The sequence below is a fragment of the Emys orbicularis genome, chromosome 10 (assembly GCF_028017835.1).
Source record: "Emys orbicularis isolate rEmyOrb1 chromosome 10, rEmyOrb1.hap1, whole genome shotgun sequence".
Classification (NCBI taxonomy): domain Eukaryota; kingdom Metazoa; phylum Chordata; order Testudines; family Emydidae; genus Emys; species Emys orbicularis.
In genome coordinates, this window is record NC_088692.1 from 7,585,968 (window position 1) to 7,599,009 (window position 13,042).

Here is a 13,042-nt window from a genome sequence, read left to right on the forward strand (position 1 = left end):
GGGGGCTGGGCCAGGCTGCCCTCTGTACCTAGGGGCCCTGGATGTATGATGGTGGAACATGGAGTCCCTTGGAGTAGCCTAGCCCAGCCTAAGGATCCACTTGCAGGTATCAGGCTCCGTGCCGTGCCATTTAGCTATGGCTGCAAATTTGGAACTTTGTTGGGCTTCCCACACCTCCCCTGCTCTACAGCCCTGGATGTTTGTGTGGCTTCCCTTGCACCAGAGCTCCAGCCCTTTTGTGGTGGCTTCCCTCTCCAGCAGCCTTGGTTCCTCCAACCCTAGTTTTTCTGCCCTGACTTTCCCCATCCCATGTAGGAACTTCATGTATAAATACAACTCTGACACAAATCAAAGCTCTTCAGTGTCTTGTTAGGTGCAATGAAACTGGCACGGCACCACCTATAACAGGTTTCCTCCACCCCATCCTGAGGATAGTGCAGAGGCCTGGAGGGAGGTGTGGGGGAGGTTTGTGCTGCTCTGTTGGGAGATGGATAGGACCTTGCTCTTCTTACTGTGCATGGGGTCATAGGCGCCGACTTCCCCTCTGCCCAGTGGGTGCTTGACCCCCGCCCCACCCTCGCCCCGCTCCCATTCCACCCCCTTCCCCAAGTCCCCACCCCGACTCACCTCTTCTCTGCCTCCTCCCCCTCCCTCATGGAAAGTCCTAAGCGCTGCCAAACAGCTGTTAGGCGGTGGGGGGGGGAAGCACTGGGAGGGATGGGGAGGAGCAGGGACGCAGTGCGCTCAGTGTGGGGTGGGAAGGAGGTGAGGAGGGGGGAGCTTGGCTGCAGGTGGGTGTGGAGCACCCGCTAATTTTTCCCTGTGGGTGCTCCAGCCCTGGAGCATCCACGGAGTCGGCGCCTATGCATGGGATCTTGCAAAACATAAGGCTGGCCCTGCATATAAAACCACCAGATCAGGCCCCAGTTGTGCCCTGGGAGGGGCTGAGAGCCAACCACAGCAACCCTTGAAATCAATACGAGTGGAGAGGGGTGGTCACCTCACAGGATCAACCCTCTTGTGTTGTGGAAAGGCGCCAATCAGGATCGGCCCCGTTGGACCAGGTCCCATGTGTGCACGTTCGGAGGCACGGTCCCTGTCCTGAGCTGACTGTGATAAAGAGGGATGAAAGCCCCAGCTCGGCTGCAGACTTTGGGAAGGACTGATCGATCTGCCCCCTCCTCCCTGGCACTGGTTGTGACCGCCACGCAGCTGGACAACTGCCTAACTACAGGGCAAAGTCCAGTGTAGCCTTGCCCTGCTGGATCCCCACCGAGCCGGCCCCACCAAACCCCTCCAGCCGGCAGAAGGTGGCACCGTACTAAAAAAGGTCAGTGATTTGCAAATTAATTCCCATCCCGCCCTGGCCCGACTCCCTGGGGCCAGGTTTCAGAGGGGTAGCCGTGTTAGTCTGCATCAGCAAAAACAACGAGGAGTCCTTGTGGCATCTTAGAGGCACCTGGGGCCAGTGGCTCTAACCAAGGGGAGTATTAGCTCAGCTGCACTGGAGCATGCTGCTCTGAGTCTGGAGGCTTTTGCCAAGCACTCAGCTGCCCTGCGTCCTCTGGGCCTTGTAGTTCTCTGCAGAGAAGCAGCTGGGAGACCTGGGTGGAGGAAACTACACTTCCCAGAATGCCCTGGCAGGGTTTAAAGTGGTAACCAGGAAGCAGGGCTGGGTGCTTGCTGGGGGAAGGGCTGTCACAGCTGATCAGGGGGTGAGGCTGTCCAGAGGTTCCATTGAATGCCCCTCACCCCCAGCCTGGGGATGGCTTGTGTCCAGACAGGTTATAAAATGCTCAGGGGCTGGTCAGTTTAGGAGATAAGCTGAACTTTGAATGCTGGCAGGCCGTGCTTTGCCATCCCACTTGGACTGCTGTGGAGGACTGAGTAATTTGGATTATAGCAAGGTATTGGTTGCAAATTTTGCTGTTCATTTGTTCAGTGGTTTTGTGTGTGTGTGTGTGTGTGTGTGTGTGTGTGTGTGTGTGTGGGGAGGCACGAGGCGTGCGTTCATTCGCTAGGATTTAAAACTAGGGCTTAGAGAGCAGCTAATCGTGTGCATTAACCAGCTTCCCTGGTCTGTAACATTGACACCCACATACCCACACACACCCTCTCACCCAGCGCACCCACCCACCCACACACACACACACAGTCACTGACTCTCACCCAGGTGTGGGGTGAGGCAGTTAGTTTGTCAGTGGATTTCCGTTTGTGCTTCCTGATTTAGGGATAAATAGGTCAAATCAGGGGCAGTTCCCTTCCCACACCTCACACAAGAGGCAGCTGTGTTAACAGGACTGTTTTGCACAACAGAATCTGACTGTAGGAAATCGTAGTTATGACCTGACACTCACATACCCAAATATTGTCATCCATAAGCATTCTTATGTTCTGTGCAGAGCTGAACTGATAAATATCTCCTCCTCCCCCTCTCCTCCCTGCCCCCCCATTATTCCATTGAAATTAGTGCAGGACTAGGGACCAGCTCAGCTTTAGTGGGAGGCGGTGGAGGGAAAGGGCCTTTATCGGCCATTAGCTGCTGCTTTGGGGTTATGCTGACCTCACATAATTTGCTTTTGCTATCAGTGCACTGGCAGTTACAACTAAGCCATTAATGGCCAAGTTATTTATTGTATCTTTCAGAAGTCTTTCTGCAGAGTTTAATAATAATTGTGTCTGGCAGCACTGCTCCTAGCATGGGGGTTTAGGTGGGGGACTATTGCAGATGTCAGTGGCTCAGAAGGATTGAACATTCCTAAAATGATCTGAGCACGTTTTGGCAGAGTATCGCGTCTTGTGTTTACATTGTAATTTTTGCAGCTGCTTTGCTCTGTATTGAGAATCAAAGCAGGGAGAAGGGGGAGGCTGTTTTCTCAGCTGTTCTAGGCCATCCTGCTGATTCTGGTGAGTGTTGTTTGGGGGCTCTCGGTACCTTGCAGGATGGTCAGAACCCCATATTGCTGCAGACAGGGGCATGCTGTAACTTGGATTGTTGTAAAGATGAGCAAAAATGTGAAAGCAGGAGAGCTGTGTCACACAAATCATATGTAACTTCATCAAACTATGCTGAAAACAAACCAACATGCGTCTGGTGAATGCTACCCTCTGGCTTTAGCAAACTAGTATAATAGTTTGTATGTCTGCTTTCATATTTATTTGTGTTGGAAGAAATCTCCAGGGTATATTTAGTTCTTCCCCGTGCATAGATATATTCGTGAGTAGTCGCGGTATTTTCATTGCCTACGAAGCTAGTGACATATTATTTCATCCTTTATTTCAGTGACCTTTTAGGGTGCCAGTTCCAATATTTACCTGGATATATTCGGTCAGATGAAGCCCTGGTGTAAAGCAGGTGGAACTCCCTTAACTTCAGTGGAGGTACTTCCATCTGTTCCAGGGCTGAATGTGGTCCACTGTGTATATTTTCGATACCATTGTCTTTATAAATTACTTAGACGGTCGAGCCCAATGGAAGTAGAATCAGAGTCCGAGCAAGGTCGCTTTAGATGGGCACTGAGAATCCACTCCATTTAGCTTATCTGGTTTTTCCAGTGCTCCTATAACCGGAGTGTGACTCCAAGCGTAATGTTTACAAAAAAATATCCAGTGGCTTGGCTGAGGAGCAACTGGGGAAAGCTGTTACTTATCTGTTTAATTACTAAACAAAATAAAGAATAGCACGTGTGCAAAAATGTGATCCTCTTCCCCTATCCTCTCGATGATATTTGCCTTTTTAAATTGTAAATTCATCAAGGCAGGGACCATGTCTACCTCTAGGGCCATGATCCTACAATGGATGGACTGCTGAGTCTACGGGCAGCCTCACTGACATCAATGCAGTGACCCATTGCAAGAGTGCCCCCTGTGTTTGTACAGTGCACGGTCTGATGCTGGATCAGGGCCTGTGTCTGTACAGCGCCTAACACAACAGGGCCCTGGTCTTGATCCAGGCCTTTGGGCAGAGCCATAATATAATCTAGGCCGTGTTTCAACTCTTCTATCCCCCTTTTTTAGAGTGCCCCTTTGCAAGTGCCCCAGGGACTGTGATTTCTTGTGCTAACTTTTGGAGGAAAGTGAACGGCCCTCTTGCTGAGATGAGTCTTTCTTGTCTTACACATACAGTTACTTAGTGACTGATGTGGTGTCGAGTTCAGATTGTGCTGCGTTTGTTTTAATTTCATAACAGTACAAACCCCTTGGAGAGACACCATTCTAATGAGTTCCCCCTTTGCCTGCGAAAGCACAGCCGAATCTGTTTCATGCTGGCTGCAGTGAATTTGATTGGCTCAGGAGGAGAAAAGAAATTCAGCCTCCTATTAATGATGTTACTGGCAATGAGTTAATAGGTCAACAAGCCAGGATGTTGCTTGTTAGGTACTGACAGGGTGCTCAGTGCTGTACGAAATGGGGGGAAGTCCCTGTCCCTGCCCCAAAGGGTTAGAATTTAAATTAGGTACAGACCATAGAGTCCGGACATGTTGTGCATTGGATTATTAGACGATGGACCATTGGTTAATGCTGAGAATTCTTGTCTTTTAAGGAGACACTTGACTGAAAGGAGGAAATCTAACCAAGGGGTTGTAAGGGACCAGGGTGTAGCTGGTCTGGCCTAGTGTCCACAAGTCAAGGACCGCTACGAGGCAGTAGTCAGCAAGCAGGGATCACAGTAATCTAGGGATGCCAACTTGGTAATATTTAAAAACTGGACACTCCAGCAGGAGTGCTAGAACCTCCCCTGCCCCCCCTCTTCCCCCTCCCGAGGACCCACTCCTGCCCTGCCTTTTCTCCCTGCCCCCATCATTCCCTGCTTTTCCCTCCCCCTCCTCCCCCCGCCCAGGTCAGGAGGGACTTGCCTGCAAAGCCGGGGCTGGGAGCTGCAACCACCGGATGAAGGTAGGAGGCGGCCCTGGCTGAGTAGGGGCTGGTGCGGGTGATGACCTGGCGCCTCCCCCGCTCGCAGTAACCGGACTTTGGGTGTCCGGTCAGTAGGTCTGACTGGACACTGTCAGGTCCCCTTTTCGACTGGACTTTCCGGTGGAAAACTGGGCACCTGACCACCACACAGTAATCGCTAGAGCTAGGATTGATAGGCAAGGGTCAGGGCCCGAGTCAGGCTCGGGTTGGAGGCCAGAGATGTGGACTCATAGCAAGCCAGACCTCTGCATGGTTACCCAGACAACTTCCTGGGGCCAGCCTCCAGGGTTAAATAGAGAACCTAGCCCAATCAGAAGGCCACAGGGTGCTGTCGCTCTGATCCTTTGGGCGGTACTTCCTGGGATGCCTAACTTCCATAGTGCTCTGCATGGCCTCCAGTGGTGATGCAGGAACGCCAGTTGTCCCAGGCGCCACAGGTTCTGGTCCCATGGATCTGAACTTATGGGGGCAGCAAGGAGGCTTGGAAAGGAACGGCAGACGGTGGTTGACATGGAGTGCAGCTTGCTGGTAGGAGTTAGGAGGAAGGAAGACGTGCTGGCAGTAATGCAGCAGACCTGATGCCTGGAATGTGACAGTGAGATGTTGGAACGTGGCGTGAAAGGCGAGGCCTAGCTGGTAGAGGGGAGAGGAATATGGCTGTGTGACCAGGGAGAGGAAGATGGGTTTACTCACAGTATTTTGTATATGCTGGGAGTGTGGAGGGAGAAATTAGATGCACAGAAGCCTGGTGGATGATGAGAGTCAAGGCACAATAGGAGGGATGCAGTGGGAATGGAGAATAAGGGATGGATATTAGGTAGCTCTTGGTATCCAGTATAGGCCTGAGCCTCCACTGGGAGTTCTGTTTGGGCAAGGAAGGGCCGGATCAGGCCTTGTGTGAGCTATTCCTGTAGTTTAGGGTGACCAGATGTCCTGATTTTGTAAGGACAGTCCTGATATTTGGGGCTTTGTCTTATATAGGCACCTGTTTCCCCCCCCCCCCCCCACCTCCCTGCCCATTTTTCACACTTGCTATCTGGTCACCCTACTGTAGCTCCTTCCAAGCACTGGTCATTTTCAGAAACACTCTGTGTAAGTGCACCCTTGTGGCCTCCCCCTGGATTTAGTAATTCCCCATTTGTCCGTGGTTGTAAAGCATCTGAAAGATGCCCTGTGAAATAGCTTGTGTAATTCTAGCTTTAAAGCGAAAAGCACGGAAAGGTTGCTAAAAGAGCACAATGCGGGAATGGATTCCTGAGGCTTGAGAGAATTCAGTTCTCTGCGGTGCTTTTGCCTTGCAAAAACAGGGGGTTGAGCTGTAAATAAATTGCATCTGATCTAATGGCCCAGCTCTTCACAGATCGCACTGCAATTCCAGATAATTCAGAGGACCCATGAGGAGGTCTGGAGTGCGCGTGAGCTCCTTTCTCTGTGTGTGCGAGATAAAGCTATTTCATGCTTGATGCACTGCGTACCCTTCAGGGAAGAATCCTCTTTCAGTCATTGCTCTCATTTAAATATTGGTATTACTTGCACGGTGGGATCTGAGATGTTGGCTCTGAGGATCCAACTCCAGTTGGAGCTCCCATCTAGTTGTCATGTGGCCCCTCCTTCACCATGGTATCTCAGTGCCTCACCAACAGAGCGGTTCAAAACGTGAAAACCTTCGACGGCTTGAAGTGCTTTTAGCTTCAGAACTGTTTGAAACGGACCCATTTCGCAGGTTTTTTGTTCTGAACTGTTTTTCAAAGTGGTTTGCAGAATGTTTTGGTTTTGCTAACCCCCAAATTGAGCTGTTTTCAATTTAAAAAAAATCGGGGTGGGGGAATAAAGGTGGGAAGAGTTTTTTACAGAAAATATTGACAATTTTCTCTTTCAAAAAAGGCCTCCCCTCCCCCCCCCTTTTTTTTTGATGAAAAATGTCTTGCTCAAAAGATCCTGATCCGCTCTACTCGCAAACATGGATGAATTTATCCTCCAGACACCCGGAGAGGCAGGTAGGTATAATTCCCACTTCAGCCCTCAGGTTTTCCTTCTGTGGAGTTGGGGTAGTGACTACCAGGTCACACAGGAAGTCTGTGGCAGAAGTGGGAACTGAATCCAAATCTCTGGAGTCTCAGTCCAGTTTTAACCACAAGACCACCTTTCCTCTCTGGCAGTGAGTTGAGGCACTATGAAATACCATCTCCTTTTATTTGCCTCCGAAACATATTTGGATTTCCCCCACTACACACACTTGTGGTGCCTACCCAAATACCACCCCTCCCCCTTAAACACGTTTAGTTGTGTCTGAGTCAAGATGAGAAATCTACAGGATGGAAGTGGTTGATGCCCTTGTCTCTGAGCGCTTGCAACTTCTGCCGGTCTGGCAAGCACTTGTGGCCTGATTCTCAGAAGCACTCAGTAATCTAGTCAGGGGCAGGAGATTTGGTATTAGTCACACGCTGTTCGTCTTTAGTACCTAGCATCCTAACGCCACAAAGCACTTTGCATACCTTCCCAACGTCCCTCGGGGGCAGCAAAAGGGTTCGTCCACCAGTGACACTGAGGCCAGTTCTGGGATTACACATGGCACAGTAATGCTTTGCCACAGTTTAGGACAGGAAGTGAAGAATACTATATCCATCTGACACTTGGGAGGGAATCTAGAATGCAATGTCAGAGTTCAGATTTCAGCAGGACACTGGCGATAATGGGCCCCTTTTACCAAAATAAATAAGCCCTGGGTTCTTCATTATTTCAACTTTTATCTCTTTTGTTGGTGCTTCCAGCAGCAGAGCATCCTTTAGTGGCCCCCAGCCCGGAGGTGCCTTCTACAGAACTGTAAGTTTCCTTGAATGTCCGTTGGAGGTCTCCAGTCCAAGTACTGACCCACTCCAACCCTGCTTAGCATGTGGGAGCTCATGGGACCAGAACGCACCGTGTTAGGACTACAGACATTTATACAGCAGGAATATACTGCAGTAGACTCAGTTGCTGGAAGAATCTGATTTACCCTTCCCATGAGCCTCCTGCTAAACACGCTGTATTCAGCTTTCTAAAAGACGCAATCTAGAAGCTAGCTAGTGACGATGTGAGATGGATGCCCCTGCTGACTTTGTTCCTTTCCCGCAGGTTGATTCCTCAGCCATGACACTGCTGCTCGGCTATGTCAAACTGACCGATTCCACCTTCGCTGCCGCTGTCCTTTGCATTGCTTTTAACCCGCTTTTCTGGAATGTGGTAAGTGTGCTATCCAATGTTCCCTCTATCTTTTCCCATGCATGTGCGGAATGAATTTTGCGATGTGCACCAATATGGAGGTCATGTGTGGCGGGGGTGAGGCCGAGGGGTTCGGAATGTGGGAGGGGGCTCCAGGCTGGGGCAGAGGGCTGGGGTGTGGGCGGAGCGGGGAGGACTCCGGATGGGGGTGCAGACTCTGGGGTGAGGGGGCAAGGATGAGGGATTCGGGGTGTGGGCTGCAGCGGGGAGAGAGGACTCCCTGCAACGGCACCTGGGGACAGGCGCCTCTCCGCGCTGTGGCCCTGAGCACCTGCGCGGCCCTTGATAGGCGGCTGTGTGGCTGCGCAGTTTAGAGGGAACTTAGGTGCTATCCATTCCCAAGCCGATAGATATTAACTTGGTTGTTCATTTTGGATGCCATCTGGGGCAGTGACTGAGTTTGGCCTGGTTTCCCGACTGGTCATTTTGTCTCTAATGATTCCACCTGATAGATGGCGTCTTTTTTTCTTAGTAGAAGCTTGGAGGATTTTCAGCCCTTGACTTTCTTTTTCTCCCTTGGGGGTGTGTTTAGTGCTCTGGGAACGTGGGAGGGCTGCGATGGGATGGGGTGGAGTCTGTGATGCAAGTTGAGTGCTTTCTCCCTGAGAGTTGGATTGTGCCCAGTGTAGGTGTGGAAAGCTGTGCTTAGAAACACACGATTAATAAGGGGTGAATAAAGCAGAGACTTGCCTGCCTAGCGCAGCCTTGCAGTTCAGGAGCAGGCTGGGCCTGATTCAGTAAAGAGAGCACTGCTGCCTAGGAGCATCAGGGAGACCCCGGAAAGGGAGTGCTTAGCTTGATGCCTTCTTTTAGCACAACGAGGATCACATTTAAGCTCACGCTGCCTGCGACTCACCCACCCTTTGCCCCCAACCTGCCACCTTGAACTCTATGAATAAGGGAGAGTGGCTTGAAACTTACTACCCATCAGCCTGGAGGTTGCTATCCTTACATGTGCCTGTGTGTTGCTGCTGCTTGAACTTGTGCTACAGCCTTGCACCCCCTGTCGCAGGTTGCAGGATCTAGGTCTCGCTGTCTGCCCACCTGGTTCTGTTGCGGGCTGCTTAGACCATTGCTAAGTTACGTTGCTTAGGTACATTTCTTCCCCACAGGAGGCCAAACAGAGGAGGAAATGCAGTAACGATTTATCTTCATTTTGTTCTTGTTACTTCAAAAATGCTTCATCTCCTAAGCCTGCCAGAGCTAGATTGTCTCTCTGTTACATTGGTGTGAAACTGGAGAATAACTCCCTGACTTCGGCACAGCCACTCCAGATATAAATATCTGCAAAACAGAGACCAGAATGTGGCCCCTTTGACAAAGTGAAATTAACGTCATTGAATGCCATGGAATGTGGAAGCTCAGGGACCTTGTTCTATTTGCAGCTGCTATGGTCCTTTGGCAATTGCATCAAATAACCCTGCGTTTCCTGCTGAATTACTGTGAAAAGGGCTACTTAGGAAGTTGGCATGATCCCTCTTTAGAAACAGATTAATGCCACTTCTAATACCTTGAGATGCAGATGTGCAATAATGCCTTACAACCTGGAAGTCTCTGGCATGTCCTTTTGTCCCTGTTTATTGTGCACTGGCGCTATACAAAGAAGACCGTCCCTGTCGTGGGTTCCTTAAATCAAAGGGCCTGTTCCGTTATTCCTTAAAACTCCTGAATTCACTTCAGTGGGATGGCTCACATTAGTAAGTGCTGCAGGATTGGGCCCTGGATCAGATGCAGACCGTACAGTAGAGGTAAGTAGAAGATACCGGCTGGAGGATCAGTCGGGAGGTGGTGAAGATCAAGGCTTTTGCAGCAGAGCGTTTTCCGAGGGGATCTGAATGACGAGCGGGAAGGCTGCGCACTGCTCAGCAGTGGGAGGCAATGCCAAGTGTAAAGACAACGCAGAAGGTGTGAAGATGAGCCGGAGAAGGATGGAGAGGGGAGTTAGGAGTGGGGCTTGGGAGGTACATAGCAGGAGGTGAGCAAGAGGAAATGATAAACATTATTCAGTCCTTTATACAGCACCTATCACCATGGCAGCCAGGCCCTAATAGTTACAAATATAAAAACATAAACTGCATTAGCCACCCAGGATGAGCTGTTAGATAAGTCACCCGCTGCTGCTGCCAAAAATATGTTGACAATCAAGTCATGGGGCATTAAGGAAACAAAACAATCAATGAAAGACTAAACCAAGTACACACGCTTTCTGTCATCTCTTGAAGTCCAGCAAAGAGCAACCGTTTATTTGCATAGGCCGTAACTCAGTGCTCACAGTTCCCGGCCATGGCTGAATGCACGAAACCAACATTGGTAGCTGTTGTTGTGTTAGGCCCGGTGGCACCCGCAGTGTGATAAGCACCGTCCATCCCAGGATCACAAAACTCTTAATAGAATCATAGAAGATCAGGGTTGGAAGGGACCTCAGGAGGTCATCTAGTCCAACCCCCTGCTCAAAGCAGGACCAATCCCCAACTAAATCATCCCAGCCAGGGCTTTGTCAAGCCTGACCTTAAAAATCTCTAAGGACGGAGATTCCACCACCTCCCTAGGGAACCCATTCCAGTGCTAATAGGCATTAATGAATTTTAATTTCACAACACCCTTATCAGATAGGGAGGCATTATTGTTAATATCCCTATTTTAGAAGGTCACGCGGCAAGTCTATGCAGTGTAAGGACTAGAACCCGTGTCTGACTATAAGCCATGTGCCTTGACTACTTTCTCCCTGGGTACATCTAGGGGCAAATCCTCAGCTAATACAAATTATTGTAGCTCCATTGAAGTCAATGGAGGGATGTTTCTGTCTGGGAAACATTTATGGAAATTAGACTCAAAGTGGAATTTTGACCAAGGTTTTCAAAAGTGACTAGTGATTTTAGGTGCCCTGATTTTTGGATGCCCAACTTGAGCTGTCCTAAAGGAGCCTGATTTTCAGCATGAAGGTGCTTAGCATTTTCAGAATATCCAGGCTCCTTAAAGTGTCTCAATTGGGCATCCAGGAAAAATTAAGGCAGTCCAAATCAAAATGGCTGGAGTTCTATTCACGTTTAGTTCCCTAATTTTTCAGGTCATTCATTTAAAAAGTCTAGTTGTGTCTAGTATCAGAGGGGTAGCCGTGTTAGTCTGGGTCTGTAAAAAGCAACAGAGGGTCCTGTGGCACCTTTAAGCCTAACAGATGTATTGGAGCATAAGCTTTCGTGGGTGAATGCCCACTTTGTTAGACGCATGCGTGGCATTCACCCACGAAAGCTTATGCTCCAATACATCTGTTAGGCTTAAAGGTGCCACAGGATCCTCTGTTGCTTAGTTGTGTCTGTATCTCTAAAATGAATATGCCACATGAATTCCTTATTGGAATCCTTATTTAGCATAATCCTCACCCCCACCCACCCCCAAAAATATTCAGACTCTGGTCTGTTCGGAAAACATGAACTCGAGAGGAAAACTTCATAAAAAAAGGAGGAAAAAATTCTCCATGTTCTTGTTTTGTTTTTGAGTTTGCTGGCTAGGATTCCTGAGGGTTCGGATTTCTGACTCTCGGAATGTTTGTGAATACCTTGAGGGATGGCTAAAGAACTAACATAGTTTTGTCTCACCAGCTTGTCTGCTCTTAAAGAAAAGAGAGAGGAGATGTACCAGCAGAAACGTCAAGTGCTTTTTCTGGGTCCGTTCTAACAATTGAACCACTTTGTCTTCACCAATAGGTGGCACTGCAGGCAAAATGTGGAGGGTCTCTTTCTGGTAGCAGGGGGAGGGCTAAGAATGGAGCCATAAAAAGGAGCGAGACATAGGTGTTTGTTTATCATTGTTAAAGTGGAATTGGGTATTTCTTCGGGTGCAGGGGATCTGAAGGGGCTGTCGCTATCTACCGCTTGGCTGCAGATGGCCAGCTGAGTTACACGTCTCTGCTCGCTGCTAATGCTGCTCTGGAATGTATCGTGAGGGATTGTGGGTCTCGAATCCAGCTCTGGGGGGTTCCCAAGTGGTACCCAGACCATCACTGCTAACCGACGGCTCTCTGGCACCAGCAGGGAAGGGGGCTAGCAGAACTCTGGCCCATCAGAGGCTCCAGCCCCACCAACTGGCCCAGATGCACTACTTAAACCAGATAGAGGCACAGGAAGTTGTCTGAGCAGCTGAGTGGACTCTGGATCTGCTGCGATACTGGCTCTGGTTTGACCCTGGTACTGTTCCCTGACTCCTGTTTGACCTTTGGCACTGCTGTCTGACTCTGACTCTGGCTTTGTTTCCTGGGTTCCAGCCCCGGTTCCGTCCGCTAGGCCTGACTGCCCACGCCCCAGTCTCTACATGTATCCATGTACTTTCACCTCGCTGGGCACTACATACTCAGTGTTGCCATGAGATAGGGCTTAAATATTGTGCTTGCTTATTTCTGGGCAGTAATATCCAGTAACTAACGCTCCTGTGTGTTATCACAGTGTATTCTGTCTGGGAACGTGACCTCTCTGAGGGTTTTCTGTAGTAGTCGTTGCCATGATAACTGAATGCTTAGGCTGAGATTTTCAATGGAGGCCTAAGGTACCCAACTCCTACTGACTTCCAGCGGGACTTGGGCCACTAACTCCCTTAAGCTGCTTTGAAAATCCCAGCCTGGGACGATAGTGCTCAAAAGACTTGCCTGGCAAGTTTAGGAGCACTGTGGACTCAGTTCAGGCCTGCTATAAGGGGGCGCAGTGCTATTGGCTTCAATGGAGTTGCAGCTAATGGCACCACTTCTGGATTTGCCTTTGTGTCTTCTTACATTAGTAAAACCAATAGGCTTAGAAATGGAACCTGATTCCCGTTTGTTTGTCTTCCTGTAGTACCCAGGTGCCCTAGTAGTGCGCCAGGCCCCCATTGTGCT

The 13,042-nt window shown here is 49.7% G+C and overlaps 1 protein-coding gene across 2 annotated transcripts in view; it reads left to right on the top strand.

Moving 5' to 3' along the window:
- The first annotated feature begins 1,680 nt into the window (after nt 1–1,680).
- Nucleotides 1,681–13,042, top strand: part of PEMT (phosphatidylethanolamine N-methyltransferase) — a 97,171-nt gene continuing 85,809 nt past the window's right edge. Inside the window, exons 1-2 of one of the 2 annotated variants that reach the window (XM_065412138.1) lie at nt 1,681–1,907; nt 8,032–8,139. In XM_065412138.1, coding sequence (XP_065268210.1) covers nt 1,836–1,907; nt 8,032–8,139 — 180 coding nt within the window. In that variant the 5' untranslated portion in view covers nt 1,681–1,835. Of the gene's footprint in view, nt 1,908–7,701; nt 7,741–8,031; nt 8,140–13,042 lie in introns of those variants that run through there. The other variant, XM_065412139.1, reaches the window with a different exon arrangement.